Below are 27416 nucleotides of genomic sequence, written 5' to 3'. Positions count from 1 at the left end.
CCATATATTCAGCCCAAAGCAAATAGTAGTTTTCAATTTCTCCATTGCATGCAAAAAGAGCTATGCTAAATGCTGAAAATGGCTCTGCATCTGGTTTTGAGCTGCTCAGGACTTGTGCATGACATCAGCATTAGTGAACATACACTATCTCTGAATTTTCTGCACAGCTTTAGATTGGGAAAAATGGTGGTTTGGATCAAAAGTCACTTGCATTAAGTAGATCTTGTGGAGTAAGGATAAACCAAGATTCTCAATGAAACAATGCATTTATACACTGCTAACTACTGTATAAAATGCACTGCAAAATAATGCACAGAGAGACTGTAATCTATGCATTATTTTATTTAAATAATATGTGTATGCCAGTTTCTCTGTAAGGATACACCCTTTGTATCAATTGCCAATTAGTACATTCTTCAGATAATAACAGGTTTATGATTTAACACATTTCATAATTTTCAGGACCACTATAGGCACCCAGACCACTTCAGCTCAATGAAGTGGTCTGGGTGCCAGGTCCATCTAGGGTTAACCCTGCAGCTGTAAACATAGCAGTTTCAGAGAAACTGCTATGTTTACATTAGGGTTAATCCAGCCTCTAGTGGCTGTCTCACTGTGATTTTCACAGTGAGAAGACACTCTTGCCGCGCATGCGCATTCGGCGGATGACGTCGGAAGAGGGAGGAGAGTCCCCAGCACCAAGAAAGCCCGGGCGCTGGAGAAAGGTAAGAATTTAACCCCTTCCTCCCCCTTCAGCCCGGCGGGAGTGGGACTCAGAGGGTGGGGGGGGGGGACCCTATAGAGCCAGGAAAATTAGTTTGTTTTCCTGGCACTGTAGTGGTCTTTTTTTTTGTAAATATGGTTTTTATTTTCCGTGACAAAGAAAGAAAGGCATAAAGCATTTAGACTCGCAGGTCTATGTGTTGTTCTTAAAGCTTGAATAACAGTTATAACGCGGGCGCACAGGCCCATCAACAAGTTGGACTTGCAGGTCCATTGTAGCATCAGTTTTAGGAACCTCTTGCCTATGGGCTCTTTGGCCCTTCTTCAATCTGTAGTGGTCTTTTAGGTCTAACTTAGATTTTTTCCTATACAAGAAACTGCTGTCACTTCATGCCACTATTTGAGTATTTCATTAAGATAAAATCTTTATGAAATATTAATGTTCTCTGCGTTGGAATTTTATTGAAACTTCAATGCAACCAAGCGATATCTTAAGACAAATTAGAGACTACTTTGTGTTATGTGGAAAGCCTACGCTGGCGAAAGGAGGAGCTTTGCCCTCACCTGTTGATTGCCCCATCTGTCACCAGAGACGCCTATGGAAAATGGGTATCTTCTCATGCATCTATTCTCTAAGACAGATCTAGCATTGGTTACACCTCCAGATACTTTGTTTCATATTTTGCTGACCGAGTATCTGTTAGGTGTTTATCCTGGCTTTTTTTATTATTTACCAGGATTTGTGTATCCATTTGATTTTTTATTAGTTATTTACCTTTTAGCAACAGATTCAGTTCGTCATGTTTGCATATGTTTTTTAAATTGCTTGATCATAAAGTTTTTTTACTTATTAAATATACGTTTGTATTATAAGTGTTATTTTTATTTTTATCTTTATTTTAGTTTTTAGGAGCGCACATATACTTTTTCAGATTTTGAGTATACACTCTATTTAGGTCACTTGTAGTTATATGTTGCAGCCCACTTGATTGCTTGTTTCTAATTACACCTTTCTATTAGTTTTCTAAGACAGATCTTGCAGAATCCTTTATATATTTCTGTTTTGTACTCATGCGCATGCACACGACTGCAACAGTTAAACAGCTCCTGGTAGATGAAGAGCCAAGAGCTGGAGATACAAGTTGGAGGTGCCCGTGGAGGAGAGCTTCAGATCCGTATAACTCCCTTCAGCTTCACCTGTGGTCTGCTGAACAAAGAGTGGGGATGTGACCTTCTGGGGGTCTTTGAAACAATTGCAAAGACCCCACCCAAAGTTTCAAAACTGTTCTTGCATTTTTTTGCGGTTTGTTTCAATAATTTAAATAGCATAACCATTCTAATTTTTTTTATTTTATTTTTTTAAATATTACTACAGTATTTATTAAATAAACATCAGGGGATTTATTCCCTAAATTTGAATTTATGGCTAAAATGTGGAATATTCTAAATTTCAGCTATTATTCTGATCTAGTGAATACACTCTCAGATTTAACAAGCAAGATCTGCTGCATTTATATAGAAACATATTTCTCCAACTTACTGTGCGTGGCCTCCCAGCAAACGTGTTCCCTTTCTTCAACAAGACCTCCTTGGCATGCTGGTGGTTGTTGACAATGACAACATAATGGGAGCCCATATTAAATGAGTAGAGACTGCCATACTTTTTCTGTAAATTGCAGAAATGGATGTGTGGAAGAAGGTGATGACCAAGGTGAAGCAAACTCCCAATCACAGGTAATGATGGTAAGCTCTTTGGGTACTTTACATCCTTGTGGTTTTTCCTTGTCAACAACGAAAAAGAAGTAATAATTAGCCCCAGTGCTAGAATCAATCCTGCAACTAGCAAGGCAAGCATACTGGTAGCTTCCTTACCTTGAAATGGTAATCTCAGTTTACATTCCAAATAAATAATGCGGAGTCCAAACTAGCAGCCAATCAGAGGGGACCAACGGAATAAAAATTGTTAACCCTTGTGTGGACAAGAAACCAGTATTCAATTAGGATTAGAATTTCATGACGTCTACTTATATAATTAACGTATCTTGTACTCTATAACATATTTTATTAACTCTTCAGGATACAACTTCAGAAATAAAAGGCAATGATGACTGATGATTTGCTGTGCTTAAACAAATCCATCCTGCATAACAGAATTTACAATTACTGATCGTATTTGGGACTGTTCTGCTGAATCTGGGACTGTTGAGAGACATTATAACATGTCTCTCAACAGTCCCAGATTCAGCAGAACAGTCCCAAACTTGGGCTCCTGTTCTGCCACAGCAGGTTAGATCCCCTAGAGAGAAAAACAAGTATCAAGAGAGATGAGAACGGACAACACTTCAATTAGACTGCCCTTCGTGGGTCCCCACTCAGATCTCAAGTTGGTTTTAGCTCATCTAGTGCCATTACAGAGAGAACATATCTGAAGCACATCAGACTGGTCCCACCCTTACGGGCAGTACAGATCCGAAATGCCAGCAAGTTCCCTCTGTTGAGAGATACAACAACCTCAGACGATCGTTTCAACCTTGTAAGATATCATCAGTAAGAAATAGCCAATATCCCTCTAGCCAACGTGAGCAAGGGGTCCACGTCTGAATTGCCCTTTAAACTTAAGGAGAGAAAAACAAGTCGCAAGAGATATGAGAATGGACAACAGCTCAATTAGCCTGCCCTATGGTGGGTCCCCGCTCAGATAGATAGATAACCATGAGTGCTTGCACGGTGTGAAGCGCACTCAGGGTACACAACTCATACAAAATACTTCACCATAAATCTCCACATTGCAGCCCTGAATGTGGCAGGGAAGGTAGTTCTAGTCAGGCCGGTGTTCTGTCATTTTTCCTGGACCCATCAGAAGTCTGGACTGCGTCACTTCTGATGACGCAGAATCAGCTGTTTTACAGCAATTACATGTACTGCGCGCGCACACCTCTATCAGCTCAACTCAGAAATCAAAACAAACTTTATATCGGAATAAATATAAAGTTTACGTTTTTATATCTCAATTGAGCAGCTAGGGAGGTGTGTGTGCTCTCGCACATGCTCAGTACATGTAATTGCTGTAAAACAGCTGGATTGTGCAAAATTCTGAAGGGTCTATGAAAATGGCAGACCACCGCCGTTCATGCACACTGGGCTGACATGTCTCCTTTCTTGGGTGGACGAGCCTCACCACCACCATTCAATGCTTACACAATGTTAGGAGATTTGTTATAATAACTCTTAGAAAAAAATGAATTGGTTTTATCACCAAAGTGTAAATTATTGTTGACTCAAATTGAACTTCAAATTTAGGCCAAAGTGGTCCACTTGGAAACATAGGGGATTTGAAGAATTTTGAATTTTTGACTATTTTGGCTTAAAATTTTAGTTTTGGGCAATTCACACTTTAGTAAATTCAAATTTTGACAATTCACACTTTAGTGAATTTTAGTTTTTGACAATTCACACTTTAGTAAATTTTAATTCTTGACAATTCACACTTTAGTGAATTTTTATTTTGACAATTCACACTTTAGTGAATAATCCTGTGAAAGAAAAACAAAAGGAGACACACTGCCCCTTTAACACCGGTTTCCATGACAACCCCTGGTAGCATCCTCCTCACAGATCGCTAGATTACGCCTTTTGGACTGCAGGCTGACCCGTAGTTGTAACTTGATGGAGAAGGAAGCGGTAGCCAAGATGGCTGCGTCCGCGGACGGGCAAGCTCGGTACGGGCACTCCGTGAAAGGTTTGCTCACCGAGAAGGTTGGTACGTGCGGTGCTGACGTCATCGCGCTCACCAAGCAGGTGCTGAAAGGCTCGCGCAGCTCGGAGGTAAGGGCGAGCGGCGGCCATCACACGGCATCCCGGCCGGTGGGCGGGGCTAGTCCTGGTTATATGCGCCTTATACGGCGTCGAACTACGTTTCCCGTGATGCTCTGTCATCCGCTCATCTGACTGAGCATCACGGGAAATGCAGTCCATATAAATCTATCTATTGCTGCTAGTGCTTACAGAAGGAAAATAATTCATACGATGTGTTTAATTTCCCCCTTGTATATTCAGTAAACAAAACAGTTTTAAATAAAACTTGATGTATTTGTATTGCTGAGTGTGAAAAGGGTATTTGTTGTAAAATAACCAGATTCAGAGTTTCCCTGTTGCTGATAGCTTGTAGAAGTGATTTTTAGAGTGCCTGTTAGCCCCAAACTGAGCATTTCTGTAAGGCTGTAATTACACAGTGTGTGGCTATCTATAGTCTGGGCTCCAGATGGGCAGCAAATGAAAAGTGTTGCCCTGTAGTGTGTAGCACTGAAATGCTGCAATAATTAAAGGGACAATGTAGCCACCTGGACCACGTCAGCTCATTGAGGTGGTCTGGAAGCAGTGTGTCCTTTTTTTCCCAGGTAGTGCTGTAATGTAAACAATTGCCGTTTCTATACATTGCAGCTCTAAGTCTGCCCTGAGTGGCTCCCTACCAGACAGCCACTAGAGAGAGCTTCCCGAATTGAAGCGGACCTTTGGTCTGGTATCTGGCGCGGGACGACCTCACGCTCTACATGAGGACCTCTAGCGTCAGATTATTTCCCTGTAGGAAAGCATTGATTCAATGCTTTCCTATGGGGAGGTCTAATGTGCGTTCAGCATTTGCTGCGCATTAGAGCTGGTTTGTCGCATGATGTCGAGGGACATCGGTATTGGGATAAGGTGAGTAAATAAAAGGTTTTTAACCCTTTATTCACCCGGGCAGGGGGCACAAGGTAAGGAGGAGGTAGAGGGAGAGATAGTGCCAGGAATACAGCTTTGTATTCCTGGCACTATAGTATTCCTTTAAATTAAAGGGACACTCCAGACAAATACATCACTTTGGCTTGACTAAATTCATTTAATTAGCACCTTCCCCACCCCCTGAAAATGAGTATTTCATATTTTTCGTCTATGTATTTCTCCTGTGCCTGACTTTCTTAGACTCAGGGCAGAGCTACAGAGTCAATCCCGACAGTCATCACCAGTGCTGGAGGTAGTTTGCTCTGTAGACATCATTGCTGTACTCTAATGCATGTGCAAGAGTACAGCAATGACATCAGCTCCAGGCGCTTCAGGCAGCACCAGGAGCTGAAGAGGAGCAGACCAAGAAAATGGCAGCGTCCGCAAAGGACAGGTTCCGGTAAGTAAATCTCACTTTTACTTTCCCTCCTGGCCATCAGACCCCCAGTGGCACTGTCACCATTGGGGGCTTTACAAATTCACCGAAGTCCCCAGACGGTGACAGTGCTGCCTTAAAGGATTACCATAGTGTCAGGAAAACAAACCCATTTTCCTGACACTATACAACCGTTAGGGTCCCCCTCCCTGACGGAGGAGGAGAGGTCTCCCTCGGCGCTGGTGACCTCTCCTCCCCCGCCTGCGTCAGCTCCCGAGTGGAGTGGAATGCGCATGTGCGGCAAGAGCCGCGCGCGCATTCAAACAGTCCATAGGAAAGCCGTTCACTCTGAAACTGCTATGTTTACATCTGAAGGGTAAAACCTGGGGGACCTGGCACCCAGACCACTTCATTGAGCTGAAGTGGTCTGGGTGACTATAGTGTCCCGTTAAAGGACCACTCTAGTGCCAGGAAAACATACTCGTTTTCCTGGCACTAGAGTACCCTGAGGGTGCCCCCACCCTCAGGGACCCCCTCCCGTCGGGCTCTGGAGAGAGGAAGGGGTTAAACTTACCTCTTTTTCCAGCGCCGGGCGGGGAGCTTTCCTCCTCCTCTCCATCTTGATCGCGACGTCATCGGCTGAATGCGCATGCGCGGCAGGAGCCGCGCTCGCATTCAGCCGGTCGCATAGGAAAGCATTTACAATGCTTTCCTATGGACGCTTGCGTGCTCTCACTGTGATTTTCACAGTGAGAATCACGCAAGCGCCTCTAGCGGCTGTCAGTGAGACAGCCACTAGAGGATTTGGAGGCTGGATTAACCCTCATTATAAACATAGCAGTTTCTCTGAAACTGCTATGTTTATAAAAAAAAGGGTTAATCCTAGAGGTACCTGGCACCCAGACCACTTCATTAAGCTGAAGTCGTCTGGGTGCCTAGAGTGGTCCTTTAACAATGTTATATCCCCTGCGTATTAATCAGACAGCCAGTCCTGTTACTGCCAGGTTTGTTTAGCTAAGTGAAGCTAAATTTAAGAGGCAGCAATTGCTCGGAGCACCTGACTTGCAAAGTCTTCTAATTAAGATGCATTGGAAGTCTGTGATTGGACAGAGAAAGTTTGAGCAAGGTTATAAAGGGAGGGCTTGCAAAGGCAAACAAACATTATTCTTCTCATTTTAAAAGCATATTATTATAATATATTAACATTGCATTAGTAGAGGTTATTTTATCATATAGTCTCTATTTAATGCTATTAATTGTTAATGCCTGCATTTGTATAAGAGGGAGGCTGTTTAACAATAATTAGTTTAAACTACATCCAACCACATATCAAGTAATTTATTGTTCTGCTTTACTATGAGTTTAATTCACTATTTAGTTTCATTTGTGTTTTGTCCAAAATAACAAATTGCAGTTGTGTATATTTACCAATATTATGTAAATATCTGTCCTGCCAGTTACCAAGCCTAAATTCATAGACACACAAACTACACACTTGAAACTGTAGAAATCGTTTTTTTTTTTTTAATTTAATTGGAAATGTAATTTCATTTTTAAAATTTTATTTTTTTTCTTTGCCTTTTTAATTTAGCTCCTTGGCCAAGCAGCCCGAAATATGGTTATGCAAGAAGATGCCATTTTACATTCTGAAGATGTAAGGAAAACTGTTGTAAATATGAATAGATCTAATGTCAGTGTATTCCGCTTGATACCTATTGTGTGTATTTAACTTGAAAATTGCTGATAATGTTTGGCTATAGTTACTTGTGATTTTTATATTTTTGTTTTAATTTTTTTTTAAATTACAATCTTGCCTGTAAAATCTATAGGTTAGTAATGACCGATTAAAGACAGAGATGCATCATGGGAAGTGTACTTTAAAAATATTTGAAGGTGCCAAGAGTAGACATCGTTGGTGTCGGTTTTATTGTTTTTAGTTTTTATTCATTCAAGGGACACTATAGTCACCTGAACAACTTCAGCTTAACGAGGTTGTTCAGGTGAGAACTATAGCTCCCTGCAGCCTTTCTCATGTACCGTATTTATTCGAGTATAACGCGCACCCCTAATTTTCGATTAAAAATCGGTATAGGGGGCAGGGCCTGATTATCATGGAGGGAAGACGTGCCTAACTAGAGCTCCGCACTAATCCTGGAAAAATGGTTGAAAGGGCACCCCTGTCCCGCTACAAACCGCACCACAGGACCCCAAGCAACTTACCAGTCCTCTACCCTTACAGGAAACCAGTGATGCGGCCTGTGAGCGGACTACAGACGGCAGAATGCACCCGCGAGGACATGTGGCCTGGTGGGCACCAGGCGGGAGAGGCGGCCGATCTCCCAGCCTGGAGCCAACCGGAGACCAACTGCCACGAGCGGACACCCCGCAACCCCCCCCTTTGGTCCGGTGGGGGTGATCCCGGACCACCCATGAGGGTCCCCTCCAACACGAGAGAAACAACCGAGACATGGGCTGGAGAGGTGAGCGGCCAACCTAAAATGGCGGAGACCACGTGGCGGCCAGCAGACAGCCATGAGACACCACTAAGCTCCCTGTCCAGCATTGACAGGATTTTTCTAAACTTCTGGCTCAAGCTCGAACTCAGGCTGCAACAAAGCGCCCCACGACCACTCACTGTACGCCGCCCACCTCGACAAACGCCACGCGGCCCTCAGCACCAGCTTGCAGCTCAGACGGGGCCTAAAACCACTCAACGGCAAAGTAAGCACGCTCCCCTCTCGCGCAAAGCGGCGAGCAGGAGGAAACCGCAGAAAACGATCCCCAACCTCAAGCAAACACCCACCTCTTCACGGGAGATTCAATCCAGGCCCAGGGGCACGAACAACCGACCCCAACCACACTTGCTCACCCACCGCACCACAACGAAGCTGAGAGCATCAAAGGGGTGTTCCCCAAAGCACATAGCGCACCTACGGAGGGAGAAACCTCAAGTCCTAGCAAACACCAAACCGCATCGACATACCGGTATCCGAGATACACGCAGCCTGCCAAGCTTGAACCGGGTTCCCAATGAAGCCTGGAGCATACAGAGTGTCAAGTTATGGATCACTGGGACATTCAACAGCCAAGGAGGATGGAAGACGAAACTGGGGATAGGGTGAACTTTTCAGTATTTCAGTTACTGCTTTATTTTATGCATTTATTTTGTTTAACTGACATGCATCAAACCCTATCTGAACTGCTGACACTATGCTCTTACTTCTCATCTCATGTTCAGCCTACCTCCAATTCAGTGTTTTTCATTTTCACAATCCCATCACCCGTAGCCAAAATTGAGGTCCGCATATTAAGCTAAGATGCTAAAGTAGCTAGGTGGTTATATTCCTTTTCAAATCTGTGCATTCACCTCATGCTTCACACGGTTAACCCACTGGCACTGTACTTATCTAGCTTATCTATATCGACCTACTAATCGCCCTGCCAAACAAGCTTCTCCTTAAATACTACAGTCATGAGACAGGATGACTATACTGCTAGTCTTACTTTAAAAAAAAAAAAAAGTTGAGTAATGCTTTCTGTTTTTTGTTCACTTTCATTACAAGACCAAACCCAGCAGTACTATATCAATGCTAAAGAGTCCTAAGCACCATGTAGAGCATGTCAGATTTCTTTATTTTGATAAGCCTGACTCTGTTTACTCTTGATTTCATTTAAAACAAAAAAGTGCAGCACTTCTTAAATTGTTTAATACCAAGCTACAAACTTAAATGTAGATAAAGTAGCCATATAGCTAACTAGTCTAGCATGTTTATTGCAAACTAGCGAGGTCTGCTTCTTGAACCTAAACAACGTAAACCTATCCTGGCAACTTTCTTACCAAAAAATGTGCAGGATCTACTGTTTACCCTTATGTTTTAACTGTGTATACTACGCTAGAAGAATGCCTTTGGGGTACCTCTTAAGCATTTGTTACCATCGTACGCACTACAAAAATAAAGAATTAATTAAAAAAAGCTGGCCGCGGGTCTCGCGAGATTTACACTGGGGAGCTGGAGGAGCTGCAGGGAGGTGAGTAAACGCTTGCTGCCCGCCACCCCAGGACCGCCGGGCTTGTAATGAGCCCGGCGGTCCTGGGAGGTATTATCGGAGCACCCACTCCCTCCCTCTTCTGCTGGGCTAATATTTATTCGAGTATAACGCGCACCCCTAATTTTAGATTAAAAATCGGTACAAAATTTTGTGCGTTATACTCGAATAAATACGGTAAACACTATTTTCTGAGAAAATACAGTGTTTACATTAAAAGCTAGGAAAGCCTCCAGTTGCAATCACTCGGAGTGAACCAGAGGGACTTCGGAGTTGATGGAGGCATAATATGCCTCCATCCACTCAGATCGGCTGTCAGCAGAGCACAGGGCAGCACTGTGCACAGCATCCTGTGATTCAGTATCTCCCCCCTCTGTATGCAGACACTGAACTTTACTCATAGAGATTCATTGATTCAATTCATCTCTATGAGGAGATGCGGATTGGCCAGGGCTGTGTTTGAATCATGCTGGCTCTGCCCCTGATCTGCCTCTTTGTCAGTCTCATCTAATCCCATGGGGAAACACTGTGATTGGATCAGGCTACCACATGTCAGCAGACTGCTTGTTTTTTCCCGAGTCTAACAGCATGCAGAGTTACAGCTTCAGGCTTGAATACAGTAAGATTTTTACTATATTTATTGAGGCATGAGGGGCCCAGGGGGGCTAGATGGATGTTAACACTATAGGGTCAGAAATACATGTTTGTGTACCTGACCCTATAGTGATCCTTTAACCCCTTAAGGACACATGACATGTATGACATGTCATGATTCCCTTTTATTCCAGAAGTTTGGTCCTTAAGGGGTTAAAGGATTAGTGAAAACACCATGACCATGTCTGTGTTTTGAAGTGGTCATGGTGCAGGGAGTCTATATGTGAAACGCAGCACATGCAGAGATTTTTGATCAAGATTCCGGAGATGAAACTATTTTTCAAATCAGACACTGTTCCTCCATCCTACCTCTGTTCATCGGTCCGTCGCTCAGTGTTCCTACCCAGCCCAGAGCGAGGGCAACTGCCGCACATGCACTCTCGGCCCAATAATGCATCTCTACAAAAAGCATTTCATTAACTACAAATTGTTTGACGTAACTGGATGACATAAATGATGGCAAAACTTTGGCTACCGGGAGAACTTAGAGTAACTCTTAGAGTAACTCTTTCTTTTATTAATGTGCATGATTGAATTCCCCCCCATTTTAAGTTTATGTATGAGATTAGCTAATAATATATTGCGCAGTCTGGGGGAATGGCTTATTATTTTTTTTTGTATTAGTTATTCTGTGTTCCCACAAAATGCTAATAGACATCTTATTGACACACTTTGTTTATTGTCTCACCTTTTTAAATATGATTTCCTTGTTTCTATAATAGTTCCTTGGTGAAATGTTTTTTTGAAACTCATGGTGGCTTCTTCTGCAAGGAGCTGCATTAACAGAAACTATCGTGTTAGAGATACAAAGCTGCATTCCTTATATTATAGTGTCCTCTGCCCCCCCCCCCCCCACAAACCCACCCTTGCGGCAATGTTAATCCTTTAAACACTTTGCTTATTCCAGCACTGAGGTCACTCGCCACTGGCTCCATCTCCACTTCCGTCAGCGTTAGGGGAAAACCTTATGTGCTGGTGTAAGGTGTGTGTTACAGGGGTTTTAACCCTTTAATTTCTGTAAGGGGGTGTAAGGCAGAAGGACACTAGTGTTAAAAAAAATATCTTTGTATTCCGAACACTATAGAGTTCCTTTAATAACCCTTTGACTTATTCTTATTTATATGATCTGGTTTTCACAAAACTGAAAAGGAAATAATTGAATAAAAACATTTTTTGCAACTCTTCTGCAAATGATTGCTTTGTTTCACAGACATTCCTGTGAAATGTTAATGAGCATATTTTTGATTTAATGAATGACCTGCATATTGTACCCACAATCTTATAATACAGTAATACACACAGACAGCGAGTCATACTCAAACCGAATCATATACTGTAGTGGAGATAATTATTAATCTGATTTCGCCGATATCGCTTTTTTAAAATTTATGCTTACTTGATTTCCAAGAAGAATATGACCTCCGTGAAAAAAGTAGATCCCAGTAAAGAACAGATATGTCTGCTATTTCAGAGTGCAATCACTATCTTGGATATTTTACAGCACAGTGTAGTAAAATTGGATGTGGGCTGCAATTAGTGTTGGCCAGTGGGAAATCTAATATTAGGTAAGGGTTTGTTTTGTGATTTAAAGATCTACACCTGGTCATAAAACACAAACTCTATTGCCCCAGAAATCAAACAGGAGGTTAAGGTTTAAAACGTTATCCTGGAATATTGCATTGTGGTTTAAAGACGTGTTATCAGGGACAAAAGATCAGCATCAGTAATTGAATGCAGCGTCTGTTGAATTTGTGTGATAAAAATAGTTAATTAAAATATAATATAATAAAAAAAAACAGTTGATGGGGGCGGAGCTAAGCGGCCATGCCGAGCGGTCGCACTGGACATGAGCTCCGTGCAAATTCGCTCTTAAAACACCAAAACCAGCGCAAATTTGACCAAAGCGAAGGCTGGGAGACCCGGAGAAGGGAAACCTAGCGTTATAGCGCCAAGAGTCAAGCATCCCGACCGTAATCGGAGGCTCCTACCCGGGGATAGACCTGAGGCCTACCAGAGGCCTACCCAGATAAAGCGAGGAACTGCAGCCTATCACCTGGAAGTCTTCCCGGAATACGTTTCCCCCCCCCCCCCCCCCCACGCTGGAGAGGGATATCCCGGCACCTAAAGCGACGATTGAAACACAGAGGTGACAGACCTCCTGAGCCAACACGGCACCAGTAATCGCCAAGTCATTGGAAAGCAGCTAAAATGGCGGCCCAGCGAAGCACACAAGCCCAATCGACCATGAACCCCCTCGGGGATTTCGACCGACTGTGTGCAAACTTCTGGTTAATGCTGAGCGATCGCGGAATAGCCTACCATCTGGCCATGAAAATGGTGTCCAAATGGGTCTGTCCAGTGACCAGGCGGCGCCATTACAGTTATCTTCCGCAAGCACCTAAACAAGCGACCAGACCCTGCAAACTACGACAAGCTCAAGGGCGGGAAACAACGCCATACCGCATGGGCAAATTCCATGGCCCCCACACTCGAGAGAACACGACGGCTAAGATGGCCTCCCACACAAGCTACTCACCAGCTCCAAAAGCAGGCGCACAGCAAGGGTCACATCCACCCCTCCACAGCACAGCCGCAAAACGGAGAGCTGCCTCACCGCCCAGCACCTTCCTACGAGACCCAGAGACGTCAAGCCTTCGCACTCCGGGAAGCTGGCACCAAATACACCGACCACCACTGGGAGCACACTCGCAACCCCAACACGGCATCGGTTGATCCAGCAGAGACTTGGACTTAACACCAGGCACAGTACCCACTATAACTCAGCATCACATACCCCACACGAACTCCCACGAAACTCAGTTGAGAACGTTATGTGTACCCACAGTTTTAGGTCTCTCTTTTCTTTTTAGGCGGCCATTGTTGGCCCTTGACACGCAGCGAACCAGCTTACCATTCAGTTTAAAGCATACCCATAGCATGAAAATGCAACACGAGCCCCAGCATAACATACAGCTTAAACCTGTAGACACAAACTGACGGGTTTCTCTTGCATATATCTAGTCGTTACACTTAATGAGAAATGTGCAGTTTCCTCAGGATATATTGAGTTGTAACTTTACGTCTTTGCTAGTTTCACAAACTGTAGCAGCATGTTAAAAGTATACCAATAGCTATGAGAGTATTACCCTATCTAATCTGTAAATAGTTTGTTCTTGCTAAATGATATGTGATATGTTAATACTAGACGTTTCTGATTCCATTATGCATCAATATAGCCAAAATATGCACTACTTAAAAGACGCACCCAACCCATAATTCAATATGTGTCACTTCTTGTGGACTTAATCTTGTAATAACCTATAACAAATACCAAAGCAACTAGAAAATTGTACCTAGCCTGTAGTAACCTTACTAAACCTATTCTTCAGCGTTTGACAAATCATCTACTAACAAAAAAAAATGTGCAGATTTAACAATGCCACTTCAATGTATCACCCTGTAACAAATATTGCCTGTTTATGCTGTTGTGGCATACCTGAGCAGCTTGTATTTTACGTTTGCACTACAAAAATAAAGAATAAAAAAAACAAAAAAAAACAACAGTTGATAGTCAAAAAGTTATTCAGCGTGAACTAGAGATTAGTAATGTAGCTTGCTGTACTGCTCATGTGTCAATTCTGTCAAAATATGGATGCCATTGTGTGGCTGAGCATATCACATGTAGTGGTTATCAAGCTTGGACTACACATTCAAGACCCAAATAGCCAAGCCAGATAAATAGCTGAGTTGTCAATTCACTGTTTAGTAAATAACCTCTGTGCCAGGATTGCAGTATCGCCGAGCCATGAACCATTCAATTCAGTCAACCTTAAGGTAAGGCACTAAGCAGGACAGGAGAGCATAATGTGTCATTGGTAAAGTATTTACTTTGCCCCAAAATGCCAAGTCCTGGCAGGACTATCCCTCTAAGCCTGGGAACTTCCACTTACTGTTTTCATGAAAGGGGGAATCCCCTTGTAAAATGTATGAAAAAGTACCTTGCATGACAATAACAATAAAACCGTACTTGTGTAACCAGAAGGAGCCTTGTTTCTAACCAACTCTTCCTTTCTTTTTCAGAGCCTCAGAAAAATGGCGATTATAACGACTCATCTACAGTACCAGTAAGAAGCTCCTTGATTTCCTTTTCATTTATGATGTTGTCAATTACGGATGATTTCTTTATATCAATGCTTTTTCTTTTCTTTCTCTTATAGACAAGAGGCTATTCAGAAAAAGTAAGTCAATTTTTCATTCTATATCGTTGTACTTGTAGTACCCACGTACAGCTTGCTGTATTAGTTATGGTTTCAGCACTTTCACACATCACAAAGAATAAAAGAAACTGCTCTGTAGGTTTCAAGTTACACGAGACACACACAACATGGATGAAATTGCTGTCCCGGGTCTGAAGGTCTGTCTTTAGCAGTGTTTTTTTTGTTTGTTTTTTTTTTTCCTCGGTTTTTATTTTCTATGGTAATTTTTTTTTCAACAATAGATTGTACAAGTTGTCATACTTAACTGAAAGGGGCTTTGGTATGCAGCAATTTTTAAATTCTTTATTTTCTCTTGTGCATGGTATAACAGTAGCTTGGTCAGCCACAATAGCAGTCACAAGCGGTATAATAACAGACATATTAAACATAACGTGGCATATAGATAGGCAGCACATTTTTGTGTTTGTATGTTATAGTATGTGCTAGACAGATTATGAAGTTTGCATATATATGAGCATTCTTAGCTAGCTCAATGCGTTTAGAGTATGCTAGGCAGATTAACAGTGCTTCATCTATGTGCGTGCGAGCGAAGACATAGTGTGTTTCATGCAGTATCACGCTTTAGTGTGTTATAATTCTAGCGTTCAAACGTATTTACAATATGGTAAGGTTTTAACTACTATTACATGTGTAAAGCATTGCATCTCGTGGTTCCATATACTGCGCAACATGGAACTCACGATTACTGTAGGTAAGTCCTGGTTGTTTATCCGACGCCCGAAGCGTGTAGGGTGTCGCTGGTATGGTGGCTGTTAAGCTGATCTCCGGTGATGTCTCCCCGCCAGACCTCTCTCTCGCTGGACCCCCATGGACCGGGTGCTGTAGCGCGGCTGCGGAGAGTTGCAGGCTCAGTATGGCCGCATGGCTCGGTGTTTCTGTTACATGGGTCCGCTCCAGTAAGTCTCTTCATGATGTGCAGCCTCTTATCCGCTTGTGTTGCAGCATTGGTCGGGGAGAGGTAGTTGGTGCTGCGCTGGTAGCCGGGATCGAGGTCAGACGCTTTTTTCGCGTGCGTCACTTGCTTTAGGGTCCCTGTGTTGCTTGTGTGCGGGTGGGAGCGTGTGTTTCTCAGGGCCCTCTGGTATCTGATTTGCCTGACGGTCTCGCCGCTGGTCTTATCCACGAGGCCACCGTTAGGTCAGCTTGTCGGTGGGTTTCCCCTCGGCTTTGCAGGGCTTTCCTGAGGCCTGCACATAGCTGGTCAAACAAATCCATAGGGGATATGTGTGCTTTAGAGCGATTGCTCCGTTTTGTAGGTCTAGGCTGGGCGGCCATTTTAACTGTACCTTGTGGGTCTGTTGCCCCGCCATGACTTGTGGCTGTGTTGCAGGCGTTCCTTGCTGGTCTGTGTGGCCAGAGTTTGTGGACCGGGGGACGGGGGGACGGGACTCTTTGTATTCCTGCTGGGGGTTCAGGCAGGGGACGGGAGACCGGCCGTCTCTCCCGCCCAGAGCCGTCACCAGGCCGCAGCCTCGCTGTCTCATCTTGGTCGGGCGGCATTCCGGTTTTCGGTATCGGAACGCTCCGCCCGTCTTTCACTTTGATTAAGCCCCTGTTTGGTGCGGTTTGTGGACGGCAGGAGTCCCGGTAAGACGCTCGGGAAGGTAGATTGTTAGGGAGCTCCTGCATAGTGCTGCCGTCCGCTATGCTTGTCAGGCCCCGCCCCCCCGGTATGCAGCAATTTGTGGTGATACCTCGATTTAAAGGGAAACTCCAGTGCCAGGAAAACAATCCGTTTTCCTGGCACTGGAGGGTCCCTCTCCCTCCCACCCCCCAATCCCCAGTTGCTGAAGGGGTGAAAACCCCTTCAGTCACTTACCAGGGGCAGCGACAGGTCCCACGTCGCTGCTTCCTCCTCCCCCGCCGCTCCTCCTTCTGGTTACGTCGGCCGGTGGGCGAGACTGATCTCGCCCGCCGGCCGAGGAGACCTAATGCGCATGCGCGGCAATGCCGCGCATGCGCATTAGCGCACCCCATAGGAAAGCATTGAAAATGAATTTCAATGCTTCCCTATGGGGAATAGAGCGACGCTGGAGGTCCTCACACAGCGTGAGGACGTCCAGCGACGCTCTAGCACAGAAAACCTGTGCTATGAAGCAGGAAATGTCCTCTAGTGGCTGTCTAATAGACAGCCACTAGGGGAGGACTTAACCCTGCAAGGTAAATATTGCAGTTTTAAAAAAACTGCAATAATTACACTTGCAGGGTTAAGGGTAGTGGGAGTTGGCACCCAGACCACTCCAATGAGCTGAAGTGGTCTGGGTGCCTGGAGTGTCCCTTTAAGGGATTCTTAAAGGACACTATAGTCACCAGAACCACTAGAGGTTAATTTAGCTGTTTTGGTGTCTAGTGCTTGTCCCTGCAGGCTTTTTAATATAACCACTGCGTTTTCAGAGAAAAGGCAATGTTTACCTTGCTGCCTACTTACACCTGTAGGTGCAGTCACTTAGATGGCCACTAGAGATGCTTCACAGTGAACAGCACTGACGTTCTACATGGAGACGCTGTACGCTTCCCACAGACATGCATTGATTCACTGCGCCACTATGAGGAGATGCGGACTGGTGCAGCACGTTTTTCTGCTGCACATGTCCAATAGCCTCCCAACGCTTTCCTATGGGGAACCATTGCATTGGCTGAGATTAATTAAGATTGATGATCTCGGCCATGGAGGCAAAACCAGCCACGGCAAAACTGGAGCGGCAAGGGAGAAAATGTAAGTAAAATCACCTTTCAATTCTACAGAGGGGGGACCGGACACCTAAGCAGTTAGTTTAACACTAAAATGCCAGGTATATATGTTTGCATTCTTGACAGTATAGTGTTTCTATAATATTATATTGTTTTTCCCTTATATTTAACAAATATGCGTTTTGAGGGCTAAAAAATAACATTTAAATGTTAAAAATCGACATTTATTTATTTAACCATTTTATTTTTCTTTCTACTGTGTAGTGTTGAACAGTCGACAAACCTCCAGGACCAGCTGCGGCATCTATTGAAATAGGAAGAATGTTATAAATAGTACTAGCATCACGGAGGACGTATCGCAAATTGTTTGCTTTTCGGTGCAGATATAGATTCCACTTTCATCGCAGCATGTGTTGGCTATTACTTAAAGAAACACTCCGAGCACCATAACAACTTCATTGAAATTAAGTTGCTAAAGTGCCAGGAGGTCCCTGGCACTGGCTCACCTTAAGGGTGACTGGCTGAGAGGCAAGGAGAAGAGCACAAACTTTGTGGTTAATCCGTTTGACAATGGTTTAACACCTTAAGGTGAACCAGAGATCTCAGAAGATCATTTAGATGAAGTTGTTATGGTACCTAAACTGTCCCTTTAAAGGAAACACACCTTTTTCCTCATTTTTATTTACAGTGTTCTAAATTGCTTGTTGTTTACAGAGTCAGTGGATTTAAACATGATACGTTCCCATCACCGGCATCATCTACAAAATGAAGACCTAACATCACTAACTCATACTGTATTTAAATATTTTCCTTAAAAGTGGAAGAGCCTTATACGAATATAACTTGTTAAAATGAATTGCTTTGTCTATGTATAAAGATATGTATATTTGGATTTGTAAAATAAATTGCACTTTTGTAATTACAATTAAAAATGTATTTTTATTTGCGTTTACTGGGGGCCATATGCTGTAAGGGAGAGATTTGCAATTCACACAGATCCATTCCTGTGCAGAATGCTGAGAATCGTTTGGGTAACCTGCAGAGACACCTTCACAAATTCAGCACTCAAGTTGCACAAATCCTTTGATAGGAGAAATGCATCTCCCCCATCCTGCTACTTAAAAAAATAAATATATATATAAATCTTGATAAAGACCTGCGGGTCGAAACGTCGATTTTGTTCAAACACTGATAAAATCTACTAAACAAGTCCTCTGGAGTGCTCTTCTCATCATTTTATATATATATATATATATATATATATACACACACAGAAAACTATTTACTAAAATGCCATATGTACGGGTTTATTTATCACAGTGCTTCAAAGGTATGAAACGTCTAGCAATGTGTGTTTATGAGTTGATCAAACTTCCATATCAATATAAACTCAAACAGGATCAATTGTGTGTCCAAATGTAATTATAAATTGCGACATTCTATTATAATCCACAAAATTGCAGTTAATATATTTCCAAAGTCTCAAGGCACATTCAGAGTTAAAGGAACCCCGCTCTGCCTGGTTTCTAAAATAATAAAGCAGTTTTACTTATAATTTCTTCCTCCCAACACTGGTTTCCATGCTGCCATCCCACCTCCAGAGCTGTGATCATTAAGACTGATGATCCCAGCCAATCAAGGCAAGTGCTCATGCATAGCAAAATGTTACACTGCACCAATTTCATTGCTTTTTGGACACAAACGTGCCTCTGGTGGCTGTCAGAGTGACTCTAGAGACATTTAAACCCTGCAATATAAATATTGCTATTCCTCCAATATGGCAATGCTTTATATTGCAAGGATAAAACAACCGGATCATGAAGTGTTCTAGATTCTTATAGTGTCCCTTTAGGCAAGAAAATTTGGCTATATGGAGACTGCTGAATAAATTATCCCTGGAAATGTCCCAATTCCATTCTAATAAATGTAGACATTTATCAAAAAAGGGGAAGTCCCTGTATTTGAAGAGTTATCATGAGTTAAATATCTCCCCTGCTGAATGTTCCGTGGCCATTGACACAGGGATATATTTACTTAATAGGCCATAGCAAACCTTTGGTCAAAATCGCAACGTCAGAAAACAAAGTTTGTCTCTTTGTCTAGATTATTTTAGCCTGACATTTACAGGATTATTCAATAAAGTGAGAATTCAATGTGAAATTTAAATTTAAGGCCACAGTAGACAAAATTGAAGCATAGCTGACTTATGGAATTATTCTAGTTTGGCTAATTTGACCTTACATTTGTAATTCACTTTGATTTCTCACTTTAGTATATAACCCTGTTAAAATCCCTTTGTCAACTCACTATAATTCAAAATTTAGTAAATAACGCCTGCAGTGATTTTATTAATTAGTCTGTCAGAATTGGATTTTGTACTCCTGTTTTCTCCCACTCTGTGACCGCCTCCATTACTAAGAATCAATCTTGATGATCTCAGCCAATTCAATGCTTTCCCGTAGGAAAGGAATCAGAGGTACTGCGCATGCATGGCACAACGCCGTCCTGCGCCAATCAGCATCTCCTCATAGAGATACATATAATTCTCTGAAAATGCAGCCTTTATGTTGAAAAGCCTGCAGGGCCATGCTATAGATACCAGAACCACTATATTGTCCCGTTAATTCCCTACAATTAAGTTTAGCAAACACACCATATATGGCTTATCCCCTTAAAGGGACAGTATAGTCACCTAGACCACTTCAGCTCAATAAAGTGGTCTGGGTGCCAGGTCCCTCAGGTTTTAACCCTTCACATGGAAACAGCAATTTCAGAGAAACTGCTATGTTTACATAGCAGGGTTAATCCAGCCTCTAGCGGCTGTCTTCCTGACAGCCGCTAGAGGCGCTTCTGCGACGCTGGATGCAAAATTCGCATCCAGCGTGCAGAACGTCCGTAGGAAAGCATTGAGAAATGCTTTCCTATGTACTGTTATTATTATTATTGCCATTTATATAGCGCCAACAGATTCCGTAGCGCTTTACAATATTATGAGAGGGGATTTAACTATAAATAGGACAATTACAATTAAACTTACAGGAACAATAGGTTGAAGAGGACCCTGCTCAATCGAGCTTACATTCTGTTAGAATGCGCATGCGCATTCCGCTCCACTCGGGAGCTGACGTCGGCTGGGGAGGAGAGGTCACCAGTGCCGAGGGAGCCCGGCGCTGGATTAAGGTAAGCTGCTGAAAGGGTTTTAACCCCTTCAGCGCCACGGGAAGTGGACCCTGAGGGTGAGGGTCCCCCAAAGATGACATAGTGTCAGGAAAACAGGTTTGTTTTCCTGACACTATAGTGATCCTTTAAGTGTGAATTACTGGAAATTCATACCGTTTATTCACTAAACAATGTATTTCTAGTGAGTTGAAATACAATTTGCAAACTTGAAGCCAAGATGCCATACTGTAAATATAACTGAATTGGGGGAATTTTCACAAAAATAATATAGCTAAAATAAAACCATAGCTAAATTTCTCTTTTCTGGCAAAGTAGTCTGGTAGATGTAATTGTACACCAGATGAGATCTCCCCTTTGCCCATCCCTTGTTATACAGTAAACACAGCATCACATTGAACTTACAGCAGGCAGTGGGAGGAGGATTTAGTGAGTAAAGTCCCCAATGTACAGTGCATTCTGGGTAACAAGGAAGCGCCATATTTGTTGATGGAACAGCAACATGTCACAGTGCAGGTCAGTGCTGTTTTAGCCCTTCTTGTTAAAGGCGTTTTGATACTGAATAAGTGTTTGGCAGTTAAGGGGCAGCTTTATACTGGGCTAGTTTTCTTACATGTACATAGAGTGACAGACAGTCTGTATTAATTAATCTGTGTTAATTATGTAATTTACTATCAAGACTAGAGAGAGACAGAGAGGGGGAGCCAAGGATTAGCAGGTCTGAAAATTGATGAATGGTAAGTGGTAAGGAGCTTCCATCTGCTGTTTGTTATCACAGAGATACATTTACCAAAACAACCCATTCCCAGTGTTCCTTTATGAGACCAGTGGCTACACATGTATCTGTCTGTCTGCAATACTTGGACTGGCTTTAAGCAAGTCCCAATCTGGATGGCTAAATGCCAAACTTGTTTTGCTTATAAACCAGCATTTATTGCTTATATTTAATAAATTGCCAATATTCAATAAATGGATTCTAGCCCAAATTAACTATTGCTGACAGCTGGATGTCTGGCTGAGGATAGTTGGAGTTGCATTGGAAATTGGAAACCAACAATTTACCTACTCCTGTCCCCATACAAAACAAAGGACACATGGGCTTGTGATTTATGTCAAACCTAATGTCACAGATACAATAAGTTGTTTTTCATAAGCAGACCATGATGATGGCATGAACCGTCTGTTTCTTAATTGATTAGATATTTTAAAAGTTTTTATTTGATGATCCATAGAATATTATCTTTATTTATTTTTTTGTATAAAGAACCAGTTGTAATAATTCTTGTAACTAGTGCCGCAGCCAAAGTATTTGAGTCACTCAGAACACAGTACTAATTATTACATTCATACCTTAGTAAAAGCAGGATAGAGGAAAGTCCCTTTCTCACAAAACAAGCTCATCGTATATATTATATTATAAATAGTGATGTCCCGAACAGTTAGCCGGGAACCGTTCGCCGGCGAACATAGCGTGGTCGGTCCGCCCCCTATTCGTCATCATTGAGTAAACTTTGACCCTGTACCTCACAGTCAGCAGACACATTCCAGCCAATCAGCAGCAGACCCTCCCACCTCCATGACGAATAGGGGGCGGACCGAACATCGCGCGTGTTCGCGACCGCGAACACACTATGTTCGCCACCGCAAACACGCTATGTTCGCCGGCGAACGGTTCCTGGCGAACTGTTCGGGACATCACTAATTATAAAAGCTGTTTTATTCCTCGAAAGGCACTCCCTAAAGCGGTAATGAACAATTTTGAAATGTCTCCTAACACAATACAGAAGGTTAATAAGTAAAGAGTAACTTGTCAGGAATTTAAATACAAATTAACATTTAAGAACAAAATAGTGGAATTAAAAGTTGTCAAATTCACCTATTTCTGGCCTACAATCACAGCAGTGTTGCGTTTGTGTGAAGTTGTATAGATGGCCATTCAATTCTGGTATCGTGTCTTTGGATAGCAGACAGTGATGATGGCATTGAATACCATTTATCCTTTAGGGATAATAGATCACAAATAAGTGTTTTTTTGTTTTATTTTGTTTTGTTTTGTTTTTTAAATAAATTTGATTCTGCGTTCAAGTTCTGTCGTAATGTGTAACTAGTGTCGCAGCAAAAATATTCTGTTCCTGCTATACTTTTATGAAGACAAAGATACAGTCTCTACGACCACAAACAAGTTCACTAAATGCATTTCGTGTTGCTGATTTTAATGTGTCAAGTGCCTTCAATGGGAAATTTAAAGTAAATGTCTAGACCCACTTCCTATCTTGCCTAAATATATCACAGGAGTTTATCGACTAAGCTCTAAATTAATAGAATCATAAAGGCAAACTATAGGCTAAAATAACCGCTTTGATTATACCAAAAATGAAGATTTATGTCAAATCAGCTATTTTAACTCTACGGGTTATTTACTAAAGTGAGCATTCGCAATGAATTTAATATTTAACCCCTTAATGACCAAACTTCTGGAATAAAAGGGAATCATGACATGTCACACATGTCATGTGTCCTTAAGGGGTTAAGGCCAAACTGAAAAATGTGGCTGGCTTAGAATATGTTTCCAATTCAGCTGTTATGGCCTTAAAGGGACACTATAGTCACCAGAACAACTACAGCTTAATGTAGTTGTTCTGGTGAGTATAATCATTAATTTTCATGCAAACACTGCCTTTTCAAAGAAAAGGCAGTGTTACATTGCCCCTAGGGACACCTCCAAGTGGCCACTCCTCAGATGCCCACTGGAAGTGCTTCCTGGCTCGGTGCTGCACAGTAGGCAGCATTGCTGTTCAGTGTCTCCACGCTCTGCATTAGGATGCTGAATTTTGCTTATAGAAATGATTCAATGCATCTCTCTGAAGAGGTGCTGACTGGCCAAAACAGCGCTTGGCCCCGCCCCATCCCACCTCCTAGCCGATTTTAGCCAAACCAATGCTTTCCCCATGGGAAAGCATTGGATTGGCAGAAAAATCGTCAATTCTGATGATGTCATCAAGGAGGCAGATCGGGCGGGGCCAGCGCCGGCAGACCCGCACGGCGCTGGAAATAAGGTGAGTTTTTATTCCTTTTAAGGGGACTGAGCCACCTACATGGTGGGTTTAGCACTATAGGGTCAGGAATACAGGTTTGTGTTCCTGACCCTATAGTGTTCCTTTAAATGTAAAATTTGCTTTGAATTCTCAGTTTAGTGAATAACTCTGTAAATGTTGCAATTTGGTTTCAGTTCTTTAACCCCTTAGTGACGGCGGACATACCTGGTATGTCTGCGGCAAATTTGATCGCTTCCAGCCGCTCTAACTGTACTGCAGCAATGCCTCGATGTCGAGGCATCCTGCAATACCTCCCCTGACTGCTGGGCCGCCGGCAGTGTAGCAGAGCATCGGAAGCCATCAGGCAGGCTTCCAATGCTCTTCCTGTGTGTTGAGTACCTTGAGGGGTCAAGGCACTCAGTAAAAATCATATAGTAAAAAAAAAAAAAGTTAAAAAAGAATATTTCAGTAAAAAAACAACAACAAAAAAACAGGACCTCGAACGTACCTTCTACGTCCAAGGTATTCCTAATTACGTACCTGATCGTCACTGTTCCCTCACCGGCGATTGGTCTTCCTCTTCATCTAGGGGACAGACAGTCCCCCCACAGTAAATTAGGACCCCGTGGGCCATGTGACGTCACATGGCCGCAATAGGTGTCCATAGTGTTGCCTGCAGGGGTCTGCCTGAACTGACAGGCAGTCCCCATGCTGGTGAAAAAGGTTTAAAAAAAATAATATATATCTTATATCTATATGTAATATGTATATATATCTTATATATAATGTATTTGTTTTATTAATATATACATATATTAATGTAAAATTACACACGTGTGTGTGTGTGTGTATATTATAATAAAAAATAATAACTTAAAAATTTAAAAATTATATATATATATGTGATTTTATTCTATCTGTATTTTGATATCAATATATATTTATATCAAAATGCACTTAGAATTACATTTTATATATATATATTTATATATATATATATATATTAAAATAATACGAAAGATACATAATTACATAAATAATTTAATAAATATACACGTAGACTTCAAATATAAAAATATGTACGGTATATATATTTAAATTCTATGTGCATATTTTATGTAATATTTTTACATAATTAAGTAATTTTATTGATTGCAATTTGGCGGCCTGCCTGACAACCCAGGCAGAAAGTCCAGAGAATTTAATTTGCTAGCACCATATTTAACCCTGTAACTTTCCAAAACACCCTAAAACTTGTACATAGGGGGTACTGTTTTACTTGGTAGACTTCGCTGAACACAAATATTAGTGTTACAGCGATGATATTGTCAGTGAAAGTGACGTTTTTTGCATTTTTCACATACAAACGGCACTTTCACTGATGATATCATTGTTGTGATACATTTTACTGTTTTGAAACACTAATATTTGTATTCAGCAAAGTCCCCTGAGTTTAACAGTACCCCCATGTACAGGTTTTATAGTGTTTTTGAAAGTTACAAGGTCAAATATAATTCTTGATTTTCTGTTTTTTTCACATTGAAAATTTCCAGATTGGTTATGTTGCCTTTGAGAGTGAATGGTAGCCCAGGAACGAGAATTACCCCCATGATGGCATACCATTTGCAAAAGAAGACAACCCAAGGTATTGCAAATGGGGTATGTTCAGTCTTTTTTAGGAGCCATTTAGTCACAAACACTGGACAAAGTTAGCATTCATCATTGTTTTTTGCATTTTTAACACACAAATATAAATGCTAACTTTGGCTACTAAAAAAGACTGGACTATGATACCCATATTGAATACCCTGGGTTGTCTACTTTAAAAAAAATATGTACATGTGAGGTGTGATTCTGAGGTGAGATTTCTGACAGATAATAGTGTTACAATGTCACTATTGATACATTTTAAAAATATATAATTTGAAACTGCAATGTCCTACTTGTACTTATAGCCCTACAACTTGGAAAAAAAAAAAAAAGCTAAGAACATGTTAACATTGGGTATTTCTAAACTCAGGACAAAATTTAGAAACTATTTTGCACGAGTGTTCTTTGGCGGCTGTAGATGCATAACAGATTTTGGAGGTCAAAGTTAGAAAAGGTGTATTTTTTTTTAATTGTGTCATCATATTTTATAAATTATTTTTATAGTAAATTATATGATGTGATGAAAATAATGGTATCTTTAATGGTACAGTAAATGAGTAAGAGGAAAATTACAGCTAAACTCAAACACCGCAGAAATATAAAAAGAGCCCTGGTCCTTAACAGTGCAGCGGCATATACTGGGTCCCTGTTCGGCAGAAATGCTTGCAGTTCAAGCGCAGATCCAGAACCTAATCTTGGGAGGGGCACTGGTAAATTATTTAAAGAAACCACCCAGGCACAATAACCACTACAGCACTTTGTAGTGGTTATGGTGCAATATGTGAGGGGTGTAGTGTGCGTGTGCGTGAGGGGCACAGTGTGTGTGTGTGTGTGGGGGGACAGGTTGTATGAGGGGCACAGTGTGTTTGTCGGGCAGATTGTGTGAGGGCTACAGTTAGTTTGTGTACAGAGTGGCAGTGTGTGTCTATGGGGGGGAGCTATGTGTGTGTATGGAGGGGCAGAGTGTGTGTGTGTATCGGAGGTAATGTGTTTATGTATGGGGGGCAGTGTGTGTGTGTGTGTGTGGGAGGGAGCAGTGTGTGTGTGTATGTAAACTCAAACACCGCAGAAATATAAAAAGAGCCCTGGTCCTTAACGCTAAGAAATTTTAAAAATAGTCTGGTCACTAAGGGGTTAAAGTGGCTGGATTACCTCCCTCTCCAAACAAAATTGAGAATGTCATAAAGATTAAATCATTATGGAATACTCACTTTGACTGTGTTGGGATGTCACTAATATTTCAACACAGACTAAAGATATACTGGGACAAATTAGGGACTTTTATCTACTGATCTATTTAGACTCCTGGGGTCTTGCACGCGTGAGCACTTATGTGGCTTCCTGGCAGGTGGAGGGCCAGGAGCTGCAGAGTATTCTGGGGAAAAACATGTCCGTAAGTAAAACCTAACTTTCACTGCATCTTGGCCACCATACAGCAAGCACGGTCTGAGATCAAGCCTTGGACCAACAAAGGAAGAAGTTGGGCAGAGTGATTGGCCATGTCTGTAAAAGTTTTGGGGTGAAACTGGTAATTAATGTCCTTCAGTTTTGGGATGAACAAGGTCACTGTAAGGAGGTCTCAATCGATACCTGTAGTGACCCTCCATCTGCAGGGACTAGATTTAGTGGTCCAAGCTGAATAATCAAATATGATTGCTGTCACATCTCACATCTCATGGATATAGCATGGCCCTACCACTCTGTTCAGAGGACCAGAAGCAGCACGTGAACTCGGCAGGACCCAGGTGTTCCTTTCATTTCTGTAAATCTGTCTACTCACGCTCAGTCACTTAGATAAGAATTTGCTAAGTCATACTGACAGGGTGTTTGCTAAACCTGGAATTATTGGGAATTGCAAATGACCAAGTTAGCTGAGCTGGGAATATAGACAAGTTTCAGACTGTGGATATTTTGTTTTAAAACTATAACCTAACCCCCCATTAATATGGGAAAATAAAATGTGCAAACACTTGCAGGATCTCGGTGTTCTGGTCAGCATACAGCCAGCACTCATATCACGTACATTAC

At 42.1% G+C, this 27416-nt stretch overlaps 2 protein-coding genes across 3 annotated transcripts in view; both read left to right on the top strand.

Moving 5' to 3' along the window:
• The first annotated feature begins 4384 nt into the window (after nucleotides 1-4384).
• BORCS7 (BLOC-1 related complex subunit 7) lies at nucleotides 4385-18422 on the top strand. The gene is made up of 5 exons (XM_063433560.1): nucleotides 4385-4548; nucleotides 7449-7511; nucleotides 14639-14682; nucleotides 14776-14796; nucleotides 17791-18422. The coding sequence occupies exons 1-5, from the start codon at nucleotides 4390-4392 to the stop codon at nucleotides 17840-17842; spliced, it is 339 nt and encodes a 112-aa protein (XP_063289630.1). The 5' UTR covers nucleotides 4385-4389; the 3' UTR covers nucleotides 17843-18422.
• A 2756-nt stretch (nucleotides 18423-21178) lies between these two features.
• The window catches only part of LOC134575921 (arsenite methyltransferase-like), a 49617-nt gene continuing 43379 nt past the window's right edge, over nucleotides 21179-27416 (top strand). The window contains exon 1 of one of the 2 annotated variants that reach the window (XM_063435375.1): nucleotides 21179-21219. In XM_063435375.1, coding sequence (XP_063291445.1) covers nucleotides 21206-21219 — 14 coding nt within the window. In that variant the 5' untranslated portion in view covers nucleotides 21179-21205. The remainder of the gene's footprint in view (nucleotides 21220-27416) is intronic. The other variant, XM_063435376.1, reaches the window with a different exon arrangement.

The sequence above is a fragment of the Pelobates fuscus genome, chromosome 10 (genome assembly GCF_036172605.1).
Source record: "Pelobates fuscus isolate aPelFus1 chromosome 10, aPelFus1.pri, whole genome shotgun sequence".
Classification (NCBI taxonomy): domain Eukaryota; kingdom Metazoa; phylum Chordata; class Amphibia; order Anura; family Pelobatidae; genus Pelobates; species Pelobates fuscus.
Note: the sequence above shows the minus strand (reverse complement) of the source record. Positions and strands in the feature narration are given on the sequence as shown.